Consider the following 26,781-nt stretch of genomic DNA (forward strand, 5'->3'; position numbering starts at 1 on the left):
GTAGCGTCTTTAGGGCTAAGAGTAATTTTGACATTATTCTCTCTTATGGCTACTGTTATCAGTCTCACTGTATTTCTTTCTTTTTCTGAAAGTCTTGATAACACCACCGTGGCTTTATTCTTTTATTATTTCAGCAAATAGGATTGAAAAAAAAATATTTGTTGTACTCTCCCTTTCACTATGAAATGTAAAAAGGCTTTTATAGATTGCACAGAGCAGCATTACATCAGAACGTTAAAATGTATTTGGTATGATAAAACAGCGCTTCATCTTCTCCATGTGATCATTACTGGGAGAACCAGCAGCGATAATAAACTATGGCATAATAAAAGCTCCGCTACTTTTATGCTGTGTCATACATGTCTGTCATCAGTAATTGCTCCAGGGCTCTCATTTCACTTTGGCATTCAGTCTTTCACTCTGCTTCATAATATTATTAAAATAAGTTACTTCACATACTGTAGATACTGTACATGCTCATTCAAGCTCATTCATGAACACGATTTCTTCAGTAGTCCTGTAGGATGTAATAAATATGACAACTCATGATCATGACTCCACACTCAGTCACAGCATCATCAAACTACACCTTTGTTTGTTGTTAATATGTGCACTTTAGCAGCAATAATTACATAGTATGCCGTATTGATAATGTTAATTAATGCCTTATTTAATGTTCAAGTCTTCTTTCTAATTTGACTTTCTTCGGTGAAGATAATTTGTAGAGTAAAATTTACTTTGGGTTCACCCACTTAGAAAGAAACTATGAGGATATATGTGCATATATGAAACCTATACGCAGTAAATATGTACATATATGATAATATATATGCTGCATATGTGTATATATGCCACATATAGGCAATATTGAGGTGCATATATGTGCATATACAGGCCAAATAGGTCTCCTGTATTGCTTCTTTATATCCACATATAAGCCCTTTATGTTCATACATGATATGTCTCCTATATAGTTTATATCTCACTTTGGCAACTGTCATACATGATGCCTTGACTAGGTCATATTTTCTATTATCTAGGCAATAACTAAGAACTAACTTAAAAAAGGGCAAAAAACGTATGTATGTGCCACTTAAATTTGGTATCACTTGTAATTAGCATGTAATGGATTTTAACTATGACAAATAAGTAAAAGGAAATGGAAAGCTATGATGTCTACACGTTTTCCTGAAACATTTACATGGTCAATTCTTTCTTATATGAAGATAGTGGAAAAGAAAGATAAATTACACAATGGTTTGTCTTTTTTTCCTTCTTTCTTTTATTGTTGTTTAATCTCTTTTATTTTGTTCTTGTACTATATTTATTTCTTGTACTATTTGATTAAGTAAATAAAAATTTACATTTCTTTTAAATAATGTTGTCTTGCCGCTGTATTTAAAAAAAATTTCTAACATATTGGTGAATATATTTGTACATATATGTGCATATATGTACATATAATAAAGGAAAGCAGCCAATTTTATATATGTCACATGTATCAGAAACCTATATCAAAACCTATATTAAAACATATATGTTTATATAGGTTGTATCCATGTGGGCAAGTTGAATGTTGATGGAAATTTGTAGCACGGAACTATAGCAAGCCTGTTCATTCAGCAGTGAGCTTTGTGTAAATATAAATTCCTAACTTAAAGCAAAACTGGAAGATCCACAGAGGATGAGATGCTCATTTTGGCAGTGTCTACTTGAATCCATTTAAGCAGTACACTTTAATATTATATTATAACTTGCATTACAGCATTTATTTTATTAATGTGCAATTAAAGCAGCATATTTTTTTTTTATCCTTGCTCTTGCCTGTAATTGGAAAATATACAGCCAGTAAAGAATGTAGCACCTATTGGAACTGATAATTTGAAAAGGGTACAAATGATAATGTCAAATACAAAACTATGTGTTATGGTTCTGTCAATAAGAAAAAGGTATCTGCATTTATTGTTGATGTGAATTAAGTTAAACACCACAGCACGTTGAGTGACACAGAGAACTCATCTCCTCATCAAAGGCAGCCCACCAATAGTTTGTAGGGATTTCACAAGCTGTGTGTGTGTGTGCTCGTTTTTAACTGATATGGAATCTTAAATAATTTTTTCCCATTCATATAGAACTTCACTAAGCATTATTTGTATTGCATCTGGCATCCAAGGTTAATTTAGATTTGATTACAGTCTATTTTAAATGGAGTTTTGATCAGTTCTAATGTCCGCTGACATGTAAGAGTGCTTAGTAAATATTAAGACTACTGATCAAAGAAACCATTTGTCATATTTAAGCGCATCATGTTTCATACAGTATGTAATCTCTCAATCATTATTATTTCGTCTGCATGTTAATAGCTAAATAATGTGTAAATAATGGGTGAACATTTTTTATCTCAGAAAATCCATTAATTATCCATAAGCTACAGGAAGAGCATTTAGTTGAATATTATATTACATGGTAACACTTTTTAGTTGTTCATTGTTGGTTCATGAAAACTTATGGTTCATTAACTAACAAGCCGAGCATGTGATTTTAATAATGCATTAAATGTTGAACGATTAATAAATGCTGTACAGGCATTTTTCATGTTAGTAAATGCTGTACATTAACTTACATTAGTTATGTGTCCCGTATACAGATTAACTTAAAGTTAGGCAATATTCACCTTTGTTGATCTACTGTCTGAAGTTTCTGAAGGTATAATAACATTGGATAAAAATATCATGGTTTCACGGTATTGGTCTACAACATGCTCTATTTAAAAGTCTGGGTAAAAAATAAAAACATTTTTTTCTATTTGAACAAAATATATTTTATTTTGAGAAACATTCATAATATTTTATAACAGCAAACATGAATCATTGACTTCTGCTGTCTTTGTTTGTTTTAAAAACACAGATTTCTTTACCATTTAAAACGGCATCTTTCGATATCTTTTCTTCTGCTGTTGATACTGTTGTCCTAAAAGATATAAAAAAAATCCATGACTTTTTCCAAATCGTGGTAAACCTTAAAAACGGTTATCGTCCCATGTCTGTTCTCAGTATTCATTCCCAGTTAAAAAAAAAAGGTTATGAAATCATGCGCTTCAGAAAGGGGTTTTAATTAGGGGCCAGATAAGTTTTAGAATTTTGTTTTAATCTAAAAATTGGTTAGTGAAGCCTTAATGCACTGATATTCAAATAATTTTCCAAGATATACCATATTCATTATTTACTTGGAGAGTAGCTAATGCTATGAATGCTTTATTTACTGTATGCGTGAAGAATGCAAAAAAATAAATAAATAAATAAATAAGTTATTATAGCTTTCGGTCACTGCTCATTTTATTAAAAATGTTCAGACTAGAGCAATTATATTTCTTATCTTGTACTTTTTTTACATGATAGCAGTCACTACCTAGGTCAATTACATTATAACATAGTTAAATTGAATCTGACTAAATTATGACTGTGAAATCTGATATTAACTTCCATTGTCTGAAAAAAATCTGTTAAATAAAAGCATATTAAGTAATTGTTAATTACTCTAACACTATTTTTTAAATGTGAGGGCAGTAAGATGTTTTTTTTTCGAAAACTAAATTACTAATTATTCATTCATTCATTCATTCATTCATTCATTCATTCATTCATTCATTCATTTTCCTTCGGCTTAGTCCCTTGATACATCAGGGGTCTCCACAGCAGAATGAACTGCCAACTTTTCCAGCATATCTTTTACTCCGCGAATGCCCTTCCAGCTGCAGCCCAGTACTGGGAAACTCCCATACACTCTCATTTGCACACATACACTATGCCTAATAAAGTTTATTCAATTAACCTATAGTGCATGTCTTTGGACTGGGGGAAACCAGATCACCACACAGAACATGCAAACTCCACACAGAAATGTTAACTAACCCAGCCGGGACTCGCATCATTTTTTAGCAAAATGAAATTTTTATAACAAAGTCTTTTCTATATTATTTACAAATAAGAGCAGCATCATAAACAACAGGTGACCTTTATTTCATATCCCAGGTTTAAATGGTCACATGACTGAAACAGACGAATACAGTGTTTTAAACCTTATTTGATTAAGCTTAGATTTCTGGAGTAATTGCATTAGCCTGAAAAGATTTCCTGTTCAACAGGAAGACACAAACTCATGATCATCTTTCTCTCTCTATCTCTCTCATACACCCAGCATTTCTCCCAGCCATTTTAATGCTTTTCCAGGGTCTTGTTTCTCAATCAATACTAAACCAGTTAATTAGCTAACAGTTAATTTTTTGATCATTCAAGACTAAATCCACTGGGCCTTTTTAAGCTTTACCGCCTCAGCAAATTGTTCGACCTGCACGACGGGCATGAAAATGTGCTCTAAAACAGGCTCAATGGTCCGTAGTAACACTGACACTGTGTTTACACAGGCATTAGAAGGAACATGATCTCTCAGCCATGTTGCTGCAATCAAGTCTCTCGTGACAACTTATCGTGATGGATCGTTTGGGTCTGGGCCCAATTCTGTTCTGGCACAAGGATCAGAACTCACCTCCCTTTTCCCTGAACCGCATGCAATAGCCAAATGTCTGTCTGTAGCTGTAAACGAATGCGTATGCATGTGTGCTTTGTTTCAGCTCTGTTCAAAGTCCTGCTTTTACAAGCGTTTAACACACTGCTGCGGCACAAGAACGGTGTCAGCTGCAGCGTAACCCTGGCTAGCATGCTAAATGCTAACACTGCGTTGTCTTACTGTACTTCTGCAGCCATCTGCTTCTCATCAGTGCTAATCACCCAAGACTCCCATAATTCCCTGTGACGGCACATAACGACACACAAACACAGGCTGCCGGTGGAAATAATAACACCGGCCATGATACTGAGCAGCCCAGGAAAGCGAAGACCAATTCAGTCGTCCTCCTTTTCTGCTTCTTCCGCAATTCACAGTCTCTCTCTCCCGCTCTCTCGACCTTCAGAGACAAATGAATGAAGCTGAGTGGAAAACAGGCATGTCATGACTCTGTTATCGCCGTCCTTGGCCGATTAATCACGATGCTTGAAAAGAGCCCCACAAGTGCACAGCGAGGCAATAAATCTACATGTGGTGAGTGAGATGGTGACTCGGGCCTTGATTAGAGGGTGCCGCTGTTTGCCAGACGTAGGACGTCAACATTCTTTGGGTCAGAACTGCTCCAGCGTGGAATGACTATAAAAATGCTGACATCACATGTTCGAGACCTGTGCGTCGAGATGAAAAGAGCAGAAAGAGAGGCATAGCAGTGCACTTTTAAAGGCCAATACTTCTTTTATACATCTTCCTCCATGCATCCTTGCTATGATTCATCCTGGATCCATATGATGACCATTTCTTTGTGGACCATCCTAAAGCTGCTGACTGGACGCCGCTGTGTTCTCCGCAGTGCCGAGCACAGATGGACTCTATCTAAACAGTTTACTCGCTCTGGCACTCTCTGACAAAAGCAGACACACACCTGCTGTTCCAGCCACATCAGCATGGCACAATGCAGCTCTGCTTGAAGACATTAAGCCCCGGGGACTCGAACCCATAGCCCTCCGAATATTAGCCCTACAAGGATTTGTAAATCAACTGCATGTTGAACTAGCCCTTGGGAATTAGTGGATAGTTCACCCGAAAATGAAAGTTCTGTCATTAATTGTTCATCCTCATTTTGTACTCTTGTCTTTGTCTGTCAAACACCAAAGATGATATTTTAATCCCAGTGGTATTCTATTTTGTTAATTCAGTCTTAATTAACAAGGTTCGGTTTTGTTTTGAAACTTTCAGTTTGTTTAGTGACTTTTAAGGGCATAAATGGTTGAAATATATTGTTCAAAAATATCTTCTTATTGAATCAACATAAGTGTAAACTCATCATTCTGGGATGATGCAAAAATACTAATTAATTCCTAGATGTCAAACAAGCACGCTTAAGCATCTGTAATCAAATCTGCATGCTGTAAATGATTACTCATTGATTTATTGTTTAGGTGATTAAAGAAATTGCGTAAGTTAATTATGATTTTGTAGATGAACAAATATTTCATGGGTTTTGAATGATGTGTTCATACCTGAATTAGAGATGAACTGAAAAATGCAGTCAGATTTCATTTGTATTTGACCAAACTGAGTTGGTGCCCTTCTTTATATATTTACAATGTAAATAACATTAATTGGACAAGTACAACATATTTTACTAAGCTTGTTTACCTGTGGACCATGTAAATGCCTTCCTGTAGCCTAAATATGTTCTTGTTGTCTTTGTCTATATTACAAAAAATAAAAACAAAGAATGAACAAAAAAGAAGAGAAACAAAGACTAGGGTTTGCTGTCATTGTTCAATTCATTATATATTCAGATACAGAAACTAAACAGAGCATGAATGTTTCTGTGACTTTACAAACCCCATAAATATTTAATGAGATACGCATTGAAGCATTTTATGATTGGTTGTTTTTTTTTCTACCAAACACCATGCCATTACTCATCTTTTGATAAGCAAATCTTTCACTATTTATTTTACTCTACATGTTTTGGGAAGAGAGAGACACGGTGGCTCAGTGGTTAGAGCTGTCGGCTCACAGCAAAAAGGTTGCTGGTTAGTGTCCCCACTGGGCCAGTTGGCATTTCTGTGTAGAGTGTGCATGATCTCCTTCGGGTTTCCTCCAGGTGCTTCGGTTTCCTTCATAGTCCAAAGACATGCAGTATAGGTAAATTGAATAAATTACATTGGCCATAATGTATGTGTGTGAATGAGTGTGTATAGAGGTTTCCCAGTACTGGGTTGCAGCTGGAAACATATCCGCTGTGTAAAACATATGCCGGATAAGTTAGCGGTTCATTCCGCTGTGGCAACCCCTGATGAATAAAGGGACTAAGCCGAAAGAAAATGAATGAATGAATGTCTTTGGAAGTACAGTTAGGGGTTAAACTTGCAAAAGCATAAACCGAATTTAAAAGGGTTGGATGTTGTAATTTGCTGTGTCTATATTGTCCCTATACCTTTATATCTTTCTTGTCCTGAGCACATATTTTTGTCCATACACTGGTAAGCAGTGTGGAACAGACAAAAATAGCTGAACCACATTTTGAAATGTCTTCTTTTATGTTCCAAAGAAGTAAGAATGTCAAATTTGAAGCTACATGGAAGTGAGTAAATGATGACAATATTGTCATTTCTAGGTAAACTATTCCTGTAAGCATTGCCTGAATCACCCTAAATAACATTCCTTTAGTCAGTCCATCAGAAGCATTAGCCATGCAGACTCTAAAATTCTACTGCACTGGCTAAGAAACTGCATACCTAAAACCATGTGGATAAAATATTCACTGGATTAAGCTTCAGGAACCTTCCATTTTCTGGTATTGCATCTTTGCATTTTTTTCCACTAACTTTGACACAAATTATTCAAGCGAGGTCCTCTGGTGGTATATTAGACAGCTGAGAACTGTGTCCTCTTGCAAAGGACATGGGCAGATATTAAGTCAGTGGCAAAGACTCTTTCATTTCTATTTCTCAGAAGATGGAATTACAATTTTCAGCCATTTATAGCAAGTTATGTGTCCTGTCTTAACCATGCAGTACTTTAACTATAACAAAATGTTCTCATTCAGAAGTTCATCTTTCCCTATGGCCAATTATTGCATTAAAAAACCTTAAATGCTTGGGTCAAAGATCTGTTTTCACTTTGTCTTTTGATGTAAAGAATGAGAGGTACATTTTATGTATTTCCATTTCAGTGTCTTTAGTGCCGTTTTAAAATGTTACAGTCCACAGTAAAACAAATTGATTTCTAAATAATAAAAATTGATTTCACAAGTGGGGACAGTGCCGAGCTACACTGTGTTCTTTCAGCATCTTGAAAAGTATTTATTATTTTTAGTCTATAATCTACTATCCAAAACCTGTGTTAAGGCTAAAGAGACACAGTTAAAGAGGGTATTGCTTTTATGTCAGTGTTTTCTTTAAGATTTTTCATAGAAGTGCAAACTTTGCCGTTGATTAGGAGAGCTAACATATATTTTAGCCCTAAAGTTAACAGACATAGGCTTTGATTTCATAATTGCGTCTTGAGCGTTTTAGTTAGATGTGGATTAAAGCTTCTAAAACCTGGCTAATTGTGTAATATAGTTCTCTGCTTTTATTCTTGGTTGGTTTGATCTCTCTGTGTTTCTGTTTATGCAGCTGCAGACACATGTGCATGACTCTTATCTGATTATAGACGGATGAGCTCTGGGCAGTGTAGGTAATTGGCATGTAGCCATAATGAGTGTACATTAAACCTGTCGTTAGCATGCAGGTGATAAATTGATTAATTATTTGAATACATTTTGAGTGGAAATACATTATCCCAGAGCACAATTTGCTGTGTTGTAATTAGATAGAAGAAACGTGGCTCAGTAATGAAATGCCTGAATCTCCTCAAGGTGCCCTTCAGGTGCAGTGGAAGGTTGGCCCAGGAGGAAATGTGGGTGTGTTTAATGCCTGGTGAACTCTTTTTCTTTTACTGGTTCTTTTACTGAATCAAGGATTCCTGTTGGATTGGGTTAGGATTTATTGCTTCTCAGAAAATGAATGGAGGGTAGGTTTACAAAGAGTAAAACCTCTTTTTTATTATTTTTTTCGCAAACATATTGTCTCTGTTTGTACTTTGAGTTGTTTAATGGTTATGGAGGTAGAGTTTACCATTAGGAAACCACAATGGGACACCTTAGTAGCTGAAAAGACAAATGTGGGATATGGAAAAAGAACGAAAAAAGCATTTTGGACTACTTCCACGGCCGTCAGCCCTGAGCTGCTTTCTGCTTAACAGGGATGGAGAACTCTCCAAGACCTGATTGATTTCAGTGAACAAGCTGTTAAAAGGGTCATGCTTTGTATGTGGTGCCTTTTGGACCTCATGATACAGTATGCTAAAAAAAAGTAGTTTGGATCTCATTTTGGTAGTGGAGTAAGGTTAGTCTATTGTAGCAGCAGTCAAGTAGATTTTATCAGCAATGTCAGAAATAAGGATGTTGGATTTGAGTAATTTAAGTAAAATGTGGTGAAAGCTGTGTTATTCCTAACAAATATGTCAGCTTTCCATTTCATAGTTAATCTTTAAAATGCTTTTATTGTGTGTATTTCAACCTGCTGCTAAGCAATCAAAGTGAGCTCTAAAATATATGTTGATGTAACCTTAAACTTTTATTATATGGATATTGTTCACATATGAGCAAATAGGCTTATGGCGCTACCATTTTTTATTTGTCTATTTATTTACATTTTATTTGTTTACATTTCATGTTCAGAGTAAACAAATGTTTTAAAGGTCGATAATTGAATTAAATTGTTCTCAGATAACTACATAGTAGGTATGTGGCTTTGGTAGGTTTATTACTATGTGTGTGAACCTACACTGGTCTCATGGTTTGGTTTGGTTACTGTTATCATGTCATCGATTGGGTTCAATTTGATATCTCGGTGCATCACAGTGCATTGACGATGCTTTCCATCCACAAAAGTTTGACTTTATAATACAAGAATACAATTTTGTCTTTTAATTTAAGCATTCAGATACATGAACTCTACCTTTAAACTTACCTGCACACACTTTTTAAAAGCATTAAACTGAAGTACAGGCGCAGAAGACTACATGAGCATTTAGAGCAATTACTACACAAAAGTAAATAACAACCCCAGTTGCTTTTTGAGCATGGTCGAACATGTTCTTAAACACCTATGATTGCATTGTGCTCATGCACTCAACAGAAATGGCTGTGATTGGCTCTAACGGTCAGCGCTGTTCACCAGATAGATGCAGACACTGAAGAAAGGCAGAGGCGATCTGTCAGCTGATCTACATATAAAAGACAACATGCTCTGCAGACATGCTTCTGTCTGCCAGCAGCCATTAAACTTCCATAGTATTATAAACTTTTTTCTATAGATGTTAGTGGCTATCGTTGTCCAACATTATTCAAAGCTCATTTGGTTTGGAAACACTGAAGAGAGTGTATGTGGTGAATTTTGTGTGACTATCTTTTAATATGTTTTATTTATAACAAATAAAAACAAATAAGAAAAGTTACCTTTTTTCCTCTCGAGGGTCTATTTCTCAAAATGTCTCTGTACGTCTCTGTACACAGTAAGTTGAATATATCAAGCACAAGGCTTATCAAACACAGCCTGAGAAGTGCATATTAAAGATCCAAGAGTTACAATTCAGTCTGTGTTTCGGTTAGTGATCTGATAACACAGCTGCTCGTCAGGTCCGGATGACGTAAAACCTCACTTAAAGTACATGCAAATGCTAAGGGCATGCCTCGTGAGAACCCAACAGATTGTGTTGTGTTTTGATTCGCCTTTTGGTCACTGGGGTTTTACACTTATGGATTTTACATGAGGACGAGAAAAACAATTAAAATCAACAGTTAAAAAAAAAAAACGCATTTATTACAATTCCTGTCTTAATGTTGTTTAAAAAATGGATTTTAATTAAAATTGTTACCTCCATTTAATAAAATAATTACATTTTTGATTTTAATATGTCATTTTTTATTAACAAATGTAGTTCTTGTAAAATTAATAAATGCTTTTGTAGTTTTCATCGTGAGTGGAGTTAAATCAACAGCTTATTTTGTAAAGCGTTAATGAACAAGTCACATTTTCAGCCATTATTTCAGCATGTGGTTGGCCAGATTACCATGTGAAAATGTTAATGTTTCAAAGTAAATAGCTTATGAAGTCTTCAGCCATTTGGCTGAAGAAAAATAAATAGCTATTTACGTTGTTTTGAGGTGCCAACAAAATCAATATTGTGCATGTTCATTATCACAATATGTTGAATTATTTAACATATGTCTGTGAGCAATATAAGTGAACAAGCTTGAAATTAAAGATAAAACATAAGATCTATTATCAAGTGCTCAAATCAAGTGAGACTTGTTTAATTTCCCTTAAAATGTGCCGTATCTACTAATGTCATAGTTGATTAGTTACTCTGTGTTCAATAGTTGAAGACATCATTAATACATTTACAGGGAGGAAAGCAATACTGGGTACATGCAAAAAGCATTGTCGAAATTAACAGGAAAAGAGATTAGATTTTGACACTGTCCTGTAGCACAAATGAGAATCAATTCTCTTGAGAGCAATTCAGTGTATCGAGTGTGATGCAAGATTATTTCAGAAAGGAAACCACATACCAAGTATGATTTTAGGTACAGTAGTGTCAAGCCAGTAATATAGGCTTTTGCACCAGAGGAACTTTTTTATTGTTGAATTTATAACGGATGTTGTGAAATGTCTTCTTTTTTGGAGCAACTACAGGAAAAGAGAAGGAATTCAATTATAATAAGACCTTTTGGTGGAACATTTTTTTATAGGAGCTACAGCACAATTGGAACTACAAATTACATATTGTGTATGTTAGCTAAATACATGCCTTATAAAATACTTACATATTTTTTATAAGAGATAAACATATAAAGCTAATGTTTTCCTGTAATAGCTTTTGTCCATGGATTTTGAGGGTGTTGTGTTATTTTCTCATTTTGTCATTGATACAGTATGTAGATATTGGAGATTTCACCCTTGACATCGCTGTTGAAAAGCATACATCACTTAAAAGCTTCTAGTGGCAATGAGACTTCATGAGGAAAATTGGCAAGGGGGAATTATTGTTCTCTTGGGGACCATCTTAGTGGTTAGTTCCTTTAACTGAGTTCATATAACTTGTCAGGGCAGAAGCTCCTATTATCACCCTTAAACCATATTAATTTGTACTGTTTGTGTATTTTATGATGTTTTGACAGTGTGGGATGGTCATACCATAAAGGTAGCACTAATATGTGACCCTGGACTGAAGTCTTATGTTGCACGATCAATGTTGCAATCAAATTTATCTTCCATGAAGACAATTTTGTTAATTTCCCACTGTAAACATATCAACTTAATTTTTGATTAGTAATATTCATTTTTAAGAATTTAATTTATTTAACTTTGAGGGTGATTTTTTCAGTATTTAGATTTTTCTGAACCCTCAGATTATAGAATTTCAAATACTTTTTTTCCTGGGCAAATATTGTGTGATCCTGACAAAATATTCATCAATTGAAAACTTATTTTCACGTATTTGCACCTAAGATCTAAGTTTCAGCAGTAACAGTGCAGGACTGTGAGCAAAAGGTTCAGAAAATAAATATAAAAGCTTCCTGAGTCATTGTTTTTAGATTAAGGAAAGTGCTCACAAGTGTTGACTTGTCAAGAGTTTAAAGATTCTGTTCAGTTGGCCCAAGTTTCCAAATTCTGTGGTGGATCTTTGCTGCCGTCATATTTCAGCTCAAATACCAAAGCATCTTGTAAATGTCTGGTTGGCTCGTTCTCCTTTAAATTCAGTCCAGAATCGCATCCCACCAACCAGAACTGATGAACAACTCGTCCTGTTGTATCTAAGCCATATTGGATGTCTCTGCTACAGTATGATGAGGAATCCAGTTGCACATTCCAGCAGGACACAAACCTCAGTTTAACACCTCTGATTAATACAGTCGGCAGTTTGATCACTGGGGAACAGGAAGTGGTTGAGCGCTGGGGCTGGGCTGCAGCCAGAAGTAATGTATCGGGATTTGTATTCATTACAGATACACTATGGGCTCTCCTGTCTCGGTGCCAGCATAAGAGAGATGGAGGACCGGCCTGGTTCAGACTTACTATAAGCACAGGGAGCAAGAGAGAGCACGCTACAGGAATACGAATAGGAGAGAGAGGGAGAGGGCCAGATTCATTTTCCTATTGTCAGCTTCAGCTTTTGCTCTATCAGTATCCTGCTCACCTTTTGGAGGTGCCAAGCAGCTTTGTGGGTGTAATCTCATGTTAAACCGCTCTGCTTTCTCTCAGAAATGTACTGCTTCATTTTAAGTGTTATCTTTTATCCCTAAATCTCAGCAGTGTTCTTGTAAAATGTGATATGAGACATTTAGGCTCTGACCTCAGAGCGGCTGATGTCTCAAGCAGATGGTGCTGAGGGTCTTTGGGCCCCCATACCAGCTATGAACACACTGTTCCTGGTTGTAAAGTCAGTCTAATGATGCAAACGTCTTTCCCAGTAGAAGTTGTTAGCAACATTTTTTGCAACTTTTTTGTTAAAGTTGAATCGAAATTTTCAATTTTCTCATTATTATATTATATTATATTATATTATATTATATTATATTATATTATATTATATTATATTATATTATATTATATTATATTAATTACTCATGGCGAGGCAGTGGCGCAGTAGGTAGTGCTGTTGCCTCACAGCAAGAAGGTCGCTGGGTCTCTGGTTCGAACCTTGGCTCAACTGGCATTTCTGTGTGGAGTTTGCATATTCTCCCTGCGTTCGCCTAGGTTACCTCCAGTCCAAAGACATGTGGTACAGGTGAATTGGGTAGGCTAAATTGTCCGTAGTGTATGTGAATGTGTGTGTGGATGTTTCCCAGAGATGGCTGGAAGGGCATCCGCTGCATAAAAACTTGCTGGATAAGTTGACGGTTCATTCAGCTGTGGCGACCCCGGATTAATAAAGGGACTAAGCCGACAAGAAACGAAAAAATTAATTACTACAGTTTTTGTTTTTTAAATATTTTTTTGACCATGGTAAAGCTTTGAAGCTTAAAAAAATTGTATTTGGACCAGCTGAAAACAATTAACTATCTAAATAAATAAAACGTATGGACTGAAAGTTATTTCAATATGAAGTTATTGATTATCAATCAATGAAATGATTATTATTTATTTATATTGCAATAGTGGGTTATTTAAAGAAGCTGTTGAATTGTATTTTGAAATAAGTTATTATAGAGTTTAGTCAAGTTGACTTCTTGTTATAGATATGTTTGTGTTTTAAATTTTAAATCAAGAACAAACAAACTCCCTTTAAAAACTGCTACTCTGTATTGAAGTTGAAGGGTAACAGAAGATTTGACTGTTGAATTATTAGGCGTTGCTATTACTGAAAAAGACAGTAGGTTCAATCCACCTCTAATAATATAATAGGCAGATTATTGGAGACATCTAAGAAGATTAGCTTGTGCTTTTTAGTAAACATATCAATTGTTTACAGTAAGATCATTCAGAAAATAAATTAAATTTCATGCAAACATTTTTGTAAACCTCTAATTATTTTATCTCTAACTATTTTAGTTTCCATGATGACATTAATGCAGTTAAGTGCCTTGTAAATGCAGTTTAAGGCTGTCTTGTAAGCCCCATAAAGTTCATATTATCTATTTAAAACTGCAGCATGTTTGAAGTGGCACTGGAATCACACACACATGGCACTCTGGGCTGTAGCCTGACCTAAGCTTGCTCTGCTTTCCCTGTCATTGTCCCCTTAAGCAGCCCTCAGGCATCAGCCATCCAATGTTCTAGCTCAGAGGAGCCAGGTAAGACTCTTCAGGGTCAAGAGGGAAGTCATTTCAGGACTGCCAGAGATGAAGGATTATCAAGCTTGCACTCAGTTTTTTTTTCTTCTGTTGCGCTCTCCTTTTATTGTTGCTTTTGACTTTCTGCCTGTCTGCGGTTTGTGTGTGAAACAGATGTCAATGATGGCGTCTCTGTGAGTCTGGCAGTCAGTTTTTATTTTATAGATGAACCGTCCCCTAAGTACTTTTTCAAACAACCATCTGACCCTATCTGCAAAATAAATCTTGGAAGAATCATTTCCGAGGGTTATATCAGAGGAAACATGGCCGTACTTTCCCCACAAATGCTTGAATCACTCATTTTTTATGATAAGAAATGACTTGGAGGTTTTTTCCACCACCTCATTTCGCCCACACAAGCCCACTCTTTGTCATGTGACCTCATACCTTTCCCTGTTAATGCGCACACATGGGTTTGCAGAAGGGTCAGTGCAGTCCCAAACCTTCCTCTCCGTCGTCTTGGACCCCAAAATAACTCTGCTGTTCTAATTAACGTAATTAATTTCACTTATAGCAGTTAATTATTTCAGAATGGGTGAAGAACAGAGTGCTGGAATGAAGCGAGAGAACGAGAGAGGGAAAGAGAGAAGGTGGTAGTCTCAGGAGTCTGTCTAATCTTGGTTTAGGGCAGTGGAGGAAGATTAGAGCTACTCATGCACTCCTGAAGAAAAGACGTGAACCCAATTACATCTTCTGTCTTTTTTTCCTGCTTCTCTCCCTATTTTAGCCCTCCAGAGTGCAGCCGCGAGCGCCTGTGTGCGATGATGACTGTTAAACTGGCTAATAACATCTCAGAACTGAAGAGAGTTTAGGTCAGCTCAACCCAGTTTCTGTTACAGTCTTGTTACAGGTGGTTGAATGTACATAGAATGCTGTTACTTACTATGCTAACTATCAGAGTAAGTGATATTTGTGAATATTCAGTATGATCATGGTAAGGTTTTACATGAGTGTTGGTTACGGAGGTATTTTTCATGCTCATTTTTCCCATAGTCTTTAAAGCATTATAAGCAGTGAACCGAAACAACCAGCTGTGAGGTGAATCACATCATTATAATCTTTGATTTGAAGCAGAGATATATTGTAAATTAAATAATGAGAGTTTATTTATATTTAACCATCTCTTTTTCGGGATGCTTTTCCTGCTCAAATTGTCTCCACACCCTGACTTTCTGCACAAATTGAGCTTTTCAAATTGATTCTCTTGAAATTAATTGATTTAATGTTAACAGATATATTCTACAAAAGCATTTGCAATCAGCTTATCACTTTGGAATTTACAACAGGTCATTTTTAATAGTTAATCAGTTATTGTAAAAAAAATAGAGCCAATACATTTGAGAAGTTAGTAGAAACTGTGGGGTGGGCATAAAAAAGTATAAAGGCCAGTTCACACCAAGATAACTTTTTTGTGCCTGCAGCAACAGATAACACTGTTCTTTTTTATTGTAAATTGACCCACTACAAATATGCCTTTTCATGCCAGAAGCAACAAGCATATGAATTCAGAAAGTTCTTAGAGTGCAGAAATTGCTATTAAAGAACAAAGATTTGAACGCTCTATTCATTTTGTCGGAGTTATCATAATTAAAATTATTTTACATGCAGGTAGGACTTTCAAATTTATTATAGAGTAGACAAGAAAAGGGCTGAATAATGTCTTGGTATCCTGTGGAACCATCACCATCCGTGAGCTAGAGAACTCTAATTGGCTGTTTAGTTTAGTGAACAGTTAAGTGCATGAGAATAAAAGCAAAAGTATTTCAATACAAAAACATAAGAGGGACAGCCAGCTTTGGCATGTCCTGACAAAAAGATAGCATAATCATAGGTTAAATGTCTTCTATAATTTGCAAGTAATGTCTAAAACTGTCTGTTTTATAAATCTGACACCACTCATTATGTAAAAGCCATTTCCATATCCAAACACTTCACATCCTAAGACCGAACTGCAGATTGCTTTCACACATTTGAGGACTGAACTATAACTTTATCAGCCTCACCTCTTTTCTCTTTTCTGTTGCAAAAAAATAGTTTAATTTATTTTTTTTGGACTGATCTGTTCAGACTACACGAAGGACATGGGCACTGTAGCATGTTGAAGAATCACAAGAGTGGTAACAATATTATCACAAGTTTGATTTGTAAAGTGGGTAGTGACTGAAATGTACAGTATGTTATATTGTAAAGAATAAAGGAGATAATTGTTATTCTAAACTGTATGCTAAGATCACTCTCAGCAGTCCTATAACTAGCTATGAAAAAGATAGTCTTAGTCTCTATTTCAGAGGATGCCACAGCAGAATGAACCCCCAACTTTTCCAGTATTTGTTTTACGCAGCAAATGCCATTCCAGCCGCAACCCAGTACTGGGAAACACTCACCCACACACTCTACAGACAATTTAGTTTATTAAATTCAGAACATGAGAACATGCAAACTGCACACAGAAATGCCAACTGACCCAGCCGGGACTCGAACCAGCAACCTTCTGCTGTGAGGCGACAGTGCTAACCACTGAGCCACCTTGTTGCCCCCAAAATGATTTGATGATTAATACTGAATTGACGATAACCATTTTAATCGATACACTGGGTCGATTAAGCATAGATATCATTAAAGTACAAGTTTTCAATGCTTGTGCTGTGAGACACACGTCCATGACTTCAGCGTTTGTTTTATTATTGAGTCACTCTCTTGACGTTGTGTGTAGAGGATGCATAAAACACTGCTGTGTAAAAAAATCCCACAATGATCCCAGATTGAACAGAGCTGAAGCAGTAGCAATAAGTTAATTTTAAAAAGTTGTCTCACTAGTGCCTTCCATGTACAGTCAGGCAGCGTGCTGATCAGTTAGTTAAATAAATATTTTTTTCATAAAATGGCCAATAGGGCGACGCAGTATCACAGTAGTTAGTGCTGTCGCCTCACAGCAAGAAGTTCACTGGTTTGAGCCTCGGCTGGGTCAGTTGGCGTTTCTGTGTGCAGTTTGCATGTTCTCCTATGCAGTATACAAGTGAAGTGGGTGGGTTAAATTGTCCGTAGTGTATGAGTGTAAATGGGTGTGTATGGATGTTTCCCAGAAATGAGCTGGAAGGGCATCCACTGCATAAAACATATGCTTGATAAGTTGGCGGTTCATTCCGATGTGGTGACCCCAGATTAATAAAGGGATTAAGCCAAAAAGAAAATGAATGAATATGGCCAATTGATTTACTAGATAAGACAAAAAGGTTTCGGCCTGGATTATATAGAGCTATTTAAAGCTGCATTGAAACCAATTTAGATCTTTGCGCTATTCTATATACATTGTTATATTTAATCATTAAATGAAAATATTAATTTAACAATTAATCATTGCTTCTTTTATAACCCTGCTGGCCTTTTCTTTACAGTAAAACTATTTTCCTTGGGTGGAGATGCCTTTGTTTTGATTTTCATTTACACATACTGTTCTGTCATGTTTGTGAAAATGCAAACTAAAGCAGACACATCTCACATTATTATTAAGCTAATGATTATTAGATTAACTGATTGTTTATTTAAACGATGATCACTCATGGGAGTTTGTGGTTATTGACATCCCTTATACATACCACAAACACAGCAGGTGGATAAACAGCAGCTTTGTATTTTGAAGGGTACTGTGACAAGCTGTTGTGCCACTAATAGTACTTGTTTTAATGACAGAAAAGCTGCTGGGTCAGTTTCATTTTTTTGTCCTGTGTTTCTTCCTGAACAAACCAGAACTTGTCTCACTCTCTATGCACACAATAGACCTACTTCATTTTTCTTCTTAGAGATTGACAGTCTTATTGTTGGTGTTTGACTCAAAAGAATAACCTGCTTGCATGTATGTCATATAGACTGTATATCAATGCCATGACAGACTGATAGTTGTTGACTTCAGCTATTCAGCACACACATATCAACTGAAATTCACACTTGGGTTGTGACTACTGAACATATCAGCTAGACACTTACAGAATGTGACACTGTCACTTTGTTTCATAACCGGACAAGAATGACAACTGTTTTCTGCTGTTTTGAACATGACCACAGCTTCACCTGGAGCATTCAAGGCCAGCAGAAAGTGTGTGCATTTACCCAAAGAAAACTTTGATTTTCAGAAATAAGCTAAAGATTTACAGAAGCGATATGTGCTAGTAATAACTTTGGTAGGTCAGAGGAGAGGAGGGGGAGATGTTTGGAGAAAGACGGGAAGAGGCAGGGTGCATGAGTTGGACAGAACTGATAGAGATGGAGGGATATTGGCAGTGAAGGAAAAAAGAAGAGAGAGAGAGAGAGAGAGAGAGAGAGAGAGAGCAGAAGAGATGGTCTGATGAGTTATGTATTATTCAGTAAGTTATACATTATTAAAGAGAGTTCATATTTAGCTGTTACACACACAGGCATAAATTAAGAGAAAGAAGGAGAAAGCACAGACAGAATGAGAGACATGAAAATGAGATAAATTCGCTCTGAATGAGTGAGGGTTTAGAAGAGAAACGCGGCTGTCCGGATCAGCATTAATGCTGCGAGTTAAACAGAGCGTTAATCTGGACCAGCGGGGCTTGTGCTGCAAGGCTTTTTTTGTGATGGAGATTACCGAATCCCTTCGCACACTCTGGGACAAAATCCAGTTCAGAATTCCAGGACTCTCATTCATGTCTTGACTTTCCTTCTAGAAGCATCGAATTCCGTGAAAACCAGCTGCAGTTCAGTTGGATCTAAACTGGCCAAACTGCATCACCATGGAACATTTTACTCAGTGTATGAAAGGCTTCATGACGCCATGCCTATATGCGTCCAATATATATGAAGCAGTCGTTCAGACGTCTGCAAATGCAGATTTGTGGTTTGGGTTGGAATCAAATTCAGATCAGGATCAAGTGCCAATTTTCCAGTTTCCATTCCAGTATTTTGGCCTTTTTTATTGTGAAAGCAGAAGTTCATATAAAGTCCTGTTAAGCCATGGGGCATCACATAAACAAAAAAAAAAGGATTAAGTATAGGTTCTAAAATAAACACGCACCAAGTGCCAAAAGTAAAAATTGGCTTTTTTAAGTAAATATAACAGAGTTGCTGGCCAGTTGGCTGGGATCTCTTTGGCCACATACACACTGTAAAGTTTCTGGAGAGACAGCTGCATTTACATACAAGGTTGAGTTCATCATTTTAAAATCTTTTTTTCATTTGTATTAGAGAACTCACTCTGTGGGGACACATTTTTTGACATTTCTAAATTTAATATCTGCTATTTTTGACCAATGAATATAGAAATGAGATCTGTTATTTTCCAAATGGCCTTTAATTCTTATCTGCTGTTTCAATAGCTGTATTTTTTTTATTAATCAGTCAGTATGTACTTCATTTCTTGTGATGACTTGTACTACCCTTATGGCAAATCTGATATTTAAAATACTTCATTTACAACTACACTTACCAGCCACTTGATTAGGTACACCTTACTAGTACTGGGTTGGGCCTGTATATGAAAATATTCCTCTGAGATTTTGGTCCTTATTGACATAGTAGCATCCCACAGTTGCTGTAGATTTGTCGGCTGCACATCCCTGATCTGAATCTCCCGTTCCATCACATCCCAAAGGTGCTCTATTGAATTGAGATCTGGTGACTGTGGAGGCCATTTGAGTACAGTGAACTCATTGTCATGTTCAAGAAACCAGTCTGAGATGATTTACTCTTTATGACATGGCACGTTATCCTGCTGGAAGTAGCCATCAGAATATGGGTACACTGTGGTCATAAAGGGATGGACATGGTCAGCAAAACTACTCGGGTAGGCTGTGGCTTTAACATGATGCTCACTTGGTACTAATGAGCCAAAAGTGTGCCAAGAAAATATTCCCCACACCATTACACCTGAACCGTTGATACAAGGCAGGATGGATCCATCCTTTTATGTTGTTGATGCCAAATTTTGACCCTACCATCTGAATGTTGCAGCAGAAATTGAGACCAGGAAACAATTTTCCAATCTTTCATTGTGCAGTTTTGGTGAGCCTATGCGAATTGTAGCCTCAGTTTCCTGTTCCTAGCTGACATGAGGTGCACCCGGTGTGATCTTCTGCTACTGTAGCCCATCATCCACAAGGTTTGATGTGTTGTGCGTTCAGAGATCCTCTTCTGCGTACTGAGTGGTTATCTGAGTTACCGTTGCCTTTCTATCAGCTCGTACCAGTCTGGCCATTCTCCTCTGATCTCGGGCATCAACAAGACATTGTGCCCTATTATCCACCCATCGCAATGTGGCGCAAGGCGCGACGCAATTTTTGTTTTCTAGTTTCAGCTTGGCGAAAGAGTATTTTTTTTTTGTGAGTGTTTTGCGCCATGCTGTTTAAATAGCAAATGCATTTATGCTCATATGTGCGCCCATAGGCGTTCTTGTCTAAAAAGGAAGGCGTTGCTGGCTCGTTGCTATTTTAAGAAACTATAATGGATTTTTCAATAGACCAGAACAAAGTCGGGCTATTGTCCAGCACAGAGCGCGTTAGTTGTGCGCCCTGCTTACACATTGCTTAATACACACAAGATGTAGAGCAATACGCAAATATCTTTACATATGAAAAATTATAAAAATATTAAGGATATATATATATATATATATATATATATATATATATATATATATATATATATATATATATATATATATATATATATATATATATATATATATATATAAAGAATTATAATATTACAAAACATATTATTTTCTAGGCTTTCATGCCTTCTTCATTTCTGGGGGCTTTTTCAGTTTGTACATGATAAATTTATTCATCATTATTATTCATTATCTGCATATTATCTGCATATTTATAAAAACAAACTTAGGTTTGCTGACCTGTCAGGTTTTAGACCATGGGGCACAGCATGTGTATTAGGATATAACTCAGGTTTTTGAACACACTTCGTTATTATTGTTCATTTATTTGTTTGCCGGAAATTTGAACGGAATTTAGAAACAGTTTTAAAACAATTATTTGCGCTTAACAAACTAAATTTATTATTTATAGGCTAATTGATGTCTGTCCTTACAAGGTTTCCCTATCCATGAGAGCGAAAGTGAAAGTAGATAATCAGGAGGCTTATTTCTCATTCTCATACTGTAGATGCTCTGTTTAACTGTTTTCTTGCTAGTATAATGCTCAGTTTTTTCACTTACACTTACTTAACGTCATGTAAATAGCAAATGTACCAGGGAGCGACGCAACTGACTCTTAATGGGAATGGGAGATGAGACTCTGATTGTTTTATTTTTAAAACACACCTATGACTCATTGAGAAAATAAGATCAACACTTTTAGACCATGCGCCGTGGCACAAAGCGGATTTTTCCATCCTTATATTAGCAAAAGTGAATTCTGACATGCCCTTAATCCGTTTATGCCCTGCGCTTTGCACTTTGTGCATGGATCGTCAAAATAGAGCCCATTATCTATTTAATGTTGTAACTCCATAAATCTAATGTATGTAGCAACACATTTGCCACATGGTGTCAACACTATAACAAAACACAAAAAGTAGACCATGATGAGTTTTATTGTTTTATTGTTTAAGTAATACAGCAAAAATTGATGTCAGACTCTCATTGTTTAGTTTATTGCTCACTGTTTAAATTTGGTGGTAAATGTGTTTTGAGTATAAGCTACAATCTCACTGCCATCTCTCTGGAATTCTCTCTCTCTCTCTCTGGCACCTGCCCATGTGTGTGTGTTGATGACCAATATTAAACAGACATGCTTTGAACTCCATAGTGACTGATGTCTGTTTCTTAAAATAACTGGACTTTGACCTTATCTCTTGGTCCTGTAGTCTAAATGTTTGTGTGCAGTCTTGTTTGAGGACATCAGTAACGGATGGAGAGAATAGAAAACACAACACCAAGAAAGAAATAGAAAGGAAAGAAGGAGTTCTGTGTTTGCTTGTATAACTGCACTCATTGTACTGCAAATAAATTGTTTAACCCAATCCCACTTAAACCATTGTAAGAAATGGGACAATTACTGTACATGAAAACAAGGATATAGTTTTTTGTAAAAGACTTGAGCTGTACTTCAGGAAGACTTCTTACAACATGACCTAACTATACAGTATAGAGAACTCTTTTTTTTCCAACATTTGGCAGCTTTACCAGTCGTTTTTATGTTCACGCTGAAAGCAGATTATCTATATGATAGCAAATTGGAACATATGTTATGTCTAATTTTTGATGCGGAGCAACATTGTTTGGACAGTGTTGTCTATATGTTTGCATGTGAACTGTAGCTGAAACACTGGGAGCTCTGTGTTAAAACTGGTCAACATACTGTTTGTATTGATACAATAGGTCTTATTATCATAGTTGAAAGCAAAATTATTAGCCGTTTTGTGAATTTCCAAAAAATATTTCTTATTTTTTTATAAGTGCTTTTTAAAACATTTTAAACTGCGTATTTCATTCATTCATTCATTCATTTATTCATTCATTCATTCATTCATTCATTCATTCATTCATCAGAAAGGCTCTGAAATCACGCATTTGTGACCAAAATGTAACTTCCAGTGTATAGTAGCAGACTCTGAAATGAGATGCAAATTAAGGTCAACATAAGGTTATTAATTAGCAAATTATATAGATATTGCAAGTGTTAACATTAGTTGAGCAGGTTACATTGTAACCGCGTTTCCTATCAACATGCTCTGTGACAAGATACACAGTGATAAGCAATTTGGCTGTTTGCACCAGACGAAAAACAACAAAAATTTAAATACAGCCATTCAGAAGCACACTCATGAAATGATAAGGTTTATAATCTGATTAATATATATTAAACCTCTTTAACATTATTAAATGTACTTGCTGAATCACTCATATGTGTTTAGTTCTGAAGTTCAATTTTAAACGGTTTATTTTATTTCCAAGATCTAAGGTGAAAAATCTGCTGCTGCATTCAGTATATGGCAACAAATGTCATTTAAAATGGCATTCAAACTCACGTTGTTAGCAATTAACACTGAATAAAGCACATGAGGTTTACCTGAGTGGACCTTTGTCATAGTTTTCTGTTGTTCACCTGTGAGATACAAAAACCGTTTCTCATATATATTAGTTCAAGGTGTTAGTTAGGACAAAAAATCATTTTAATATGGAAATTATTCCTTCTATTGGGTGCCGCTGCTTTTATTTATAATACGCAAGTTTAAATTGCTCGCTCCTGTCCTCAATCTGGCAACCTGTGCTTGCCTTTGATTTGATTCTGGCGTGCAATACCTTGTTCAACCACTGGGTATCAAAATTACATACTGCGCCTTTAAATTTGCTTAGGTTAATTAAGCCAGTCATTGGACATCAGTGGATTGTTCTGTAGCCAACTGAAAAAAAAAAAAAAAAAAAAAAAAAAAAAAATATATATATATATATATATATATATATATATATATATATATATATATATATATATATATATATATATATATATATATATATATATATCTTATATATATCTTAAGGGGGTTAATAAAATTGAGCTTAAAAGTATATTTTAAATATGTAAAAACTGCTTTTATTCCAGCTAACCTAAAAGAAATAAGACTTTCTCAAAAAAAAAGTTAATATTATAGGAAATACTGTAAAAATGTTCTTGCTTTGTTAAATACCACTTGGGACATATTTGAAAAAGAATAAAATTTTCACAGGAGGGCTAACAATTTTGCCTTCTGTAACTATAACTTTTAACTTAGAAAAAAGCACAACATTTTAAGACAAAAGAGTCTTGCAATTTACATTTTAACAAATGAGTATTACAATTAATATTATAATGCCAAACATGTCAACATGAAATCAAAATTAATTAATTAATTTTCTTAATATGGTACTTATTGTTGTCTTTAAAGCTAAATTACATATGTGTGTATATGTATGATACTACTTATGCAGCTACTACTACTACTACTACTACTACTATTACTACTACTACTAATAATAATAATTATAAGAAGATAATTTTTTCCACATGATAATTGATACCTCAAATCATAATTTGTTGATGTTGTGTGTTTTTGTTTTGTAGTCAATTGGATTTCTGATTTTGGTGTCAAGATAAATATACATAAATACGTGTGTGTGTGTGTGTGTGTCCTGGGCTGTGTGAGTATTTCAGAAATGTGTGTGAATATACGTGATTCAGGTGAGCGTGTCTCAGGTGTAAGTGTGTCTGTGTGTAAGTCTCAGGTGTGTGACTGTGTTTGTGTGCCTCAGGTGTGAGTGTGTGTGTTAATGCTGAATGACGGCTAATTATGTGAGAACACATCCTGGGGCATGTAAACACTGTGTTGGTGTTGGCACCCCGCTTTGTTAAGGTTTTGGTCATGTTTTGTGTGTGTGTGTGTGTGTGTGCTATGGCTAAGGGACGAGTGAAGCGTGACTGAGCTGCTTGATCTGATTGGCTGGCTTTGATAGCAGTGATGTAATTGAACAGATGGTAATGGATGACACCTTCAGTGTGCCCCGCCCACTCACACCACACACACACATACACGCAGTAATAGAGTTTTTCACTATTGTTGTGTTTTGTCTGTATCTCTTTCTAGCAAACACAGTGTGTGTGTGTTAATGTCTTACTCTTTGATCTGTGCATGTGTGTGTGTGTGTGTGTGTGTGTTTGTGATAGGAGACAGAAAGTCGAGATTCAGGGCCAAAGCCCTGTGTGTATATTACTATCATTACCTTGCCATTGCTTCATTTTCTACTTCAGAAGTTTGGTCTTTTCTTACAGATTTATATATTTTTGCTTTATAGCTTTAAAGCATTGTCAACATGACTCCATTTCCCACAATTCCCTGCTGAGTCATCAACAGCTTTACAGCTGCGTGTGTGACACCATCGAGAGGTGAATCTGTGCCATATTAACCCAGGACACATAAAGACAAAATGAAAGTTTAATGACACACAACTCACCTTTTCTCTTCCACATTAATATATTAATACTTCTGAAAATTATTTCAGTTCAGAATTTCTGCAAAATCCTTCAATATATCATCATCATCATCATCATCATCATCATCATCCTCACCATCATTATGATAGTAATAATAATGATAATAATTATTGTTATTATATAATGATATTGTTATTCATTCATTCATTCATTCATTCATTCATTCATTTTCTTTTCGGCTTAGTCCCTTTATTAATCCGGCACATATGCACATATGCAGCACATTTTACACAGAGGATGCCCCTCTAGCTGCAACCCATCTCTGGGAAACATTCACACAAACTCATTCACACACATACACTACAGACAATTTAGCCTACCCAATTCACCTGTACCACATGTCTTTGGAGTATGGGGGAAAAAGGAGCACCCGGAGAAAACCCATGCGAATGCAGGAAGAACATGCAAACTCCACACAGAAATGCCAACTGACCCAGCTAAAGCACTACCTACTGCGCTACGGATTATTATTATTATTATTATTATTATTATTATTGATTATTATTATTTATATTTTGGTCTTATTGTTGTTGTTATTATCATTATTTTCATATTATTATTATTATTATTATTATTATTATCATTATTATTTATCATCATTACTAGTATTATTATTATTATTATTTCTATTTTGCTAGTGTTATTATTATTATTATTATTGTTATTATTATTATATTATTATTATTATTATTATCATTACTATATATTGATATAATAATAATAATAATAATAATAATTATTATTATTATTATTATTATTATTATTGCTTTTGCTGCTGTTGTTGCTTTTAATGTATGCTATGTTAATAACATTTAAAACTAGGTATAAAGAATAAAGATTGAGACATGGGGTTGTAGTTACAGCATCTGCCAGCAGGGGCAAACTAGTCCAAACCTTGCCTGATCCTAAAACATTGACTGTTACATCCTTTTTCTGTGTTTATCTGTGTTTTGAGTGTAGCATGGCTCAGCTGAATGAGAGAAACTTAGTTCAGCAAGATGTGCTGCAAGATCTGTTGATGCAGGTCTGTCACTCTTTCTCTCTCTCTCTGTCACCTCGCTCTTCTTTCACTTTTTTCTCGCTCCTGCTTTCTTTTACCTTCTCATCACTTTCTCCCTAAGAATCTGGGTTATTCTGGCCTTGTATCTCTGCAGATGAATTTTAAAAAGGATGTTATTAATACTGTTGCTGTGTGTGTTCGCGGATGTGTGTGTGTGTGTGTGTGTGTGTGTCAGTGTTTGGGGTCCGCAGGGTCCCGCTTCTTTTGCTGTGCTTGGATCTTTTTGTAAATAATGTTGTGCAAAGTTTTAAGCC

At 35.7% G+C, this 26,781-nt stretch overlaps 1 protein-coding gene across 40 annotated transcripts in view; it reads left to right on the top strand.

The window, feature by feature from the left end:
- Positions 1–26,781, top strand: part of cacna1c (calcium channel, voltage-dependent, L type, alpha 1C subunit) — a 171,220-nt gene that overhangs the window by 30,371 nt on the left and 114,068 nt on the right. Inside the window, exon 1 of one of the 40 annotated variants that reach the window (XM_073945537.1) lies at positions 8,532–8,595. Within the exon in view, the coding sequence (XP_073801638.1) occupies positions 8,589–8,595 (7 nt within the window). The 5' untranslated portion in view covers positions 8,532–8,588. 40 annotated transcript variants of the gene reach the window in all.

Source organism: Danio rerio, chromosome 4, assembly GCF_049306965.1.
Source record: "Danio rerio strain Tuebingen ecotype United States chromosome 4, GRCz12tu, whole genome shotgun sequence".
In the NCBI taxonomy this organism is placed as follows: Eukaryota; Metazoa; Chordata; class Actinopteri; order Cypriniformes; family Danionidae; genus Danio; species Danio rerio.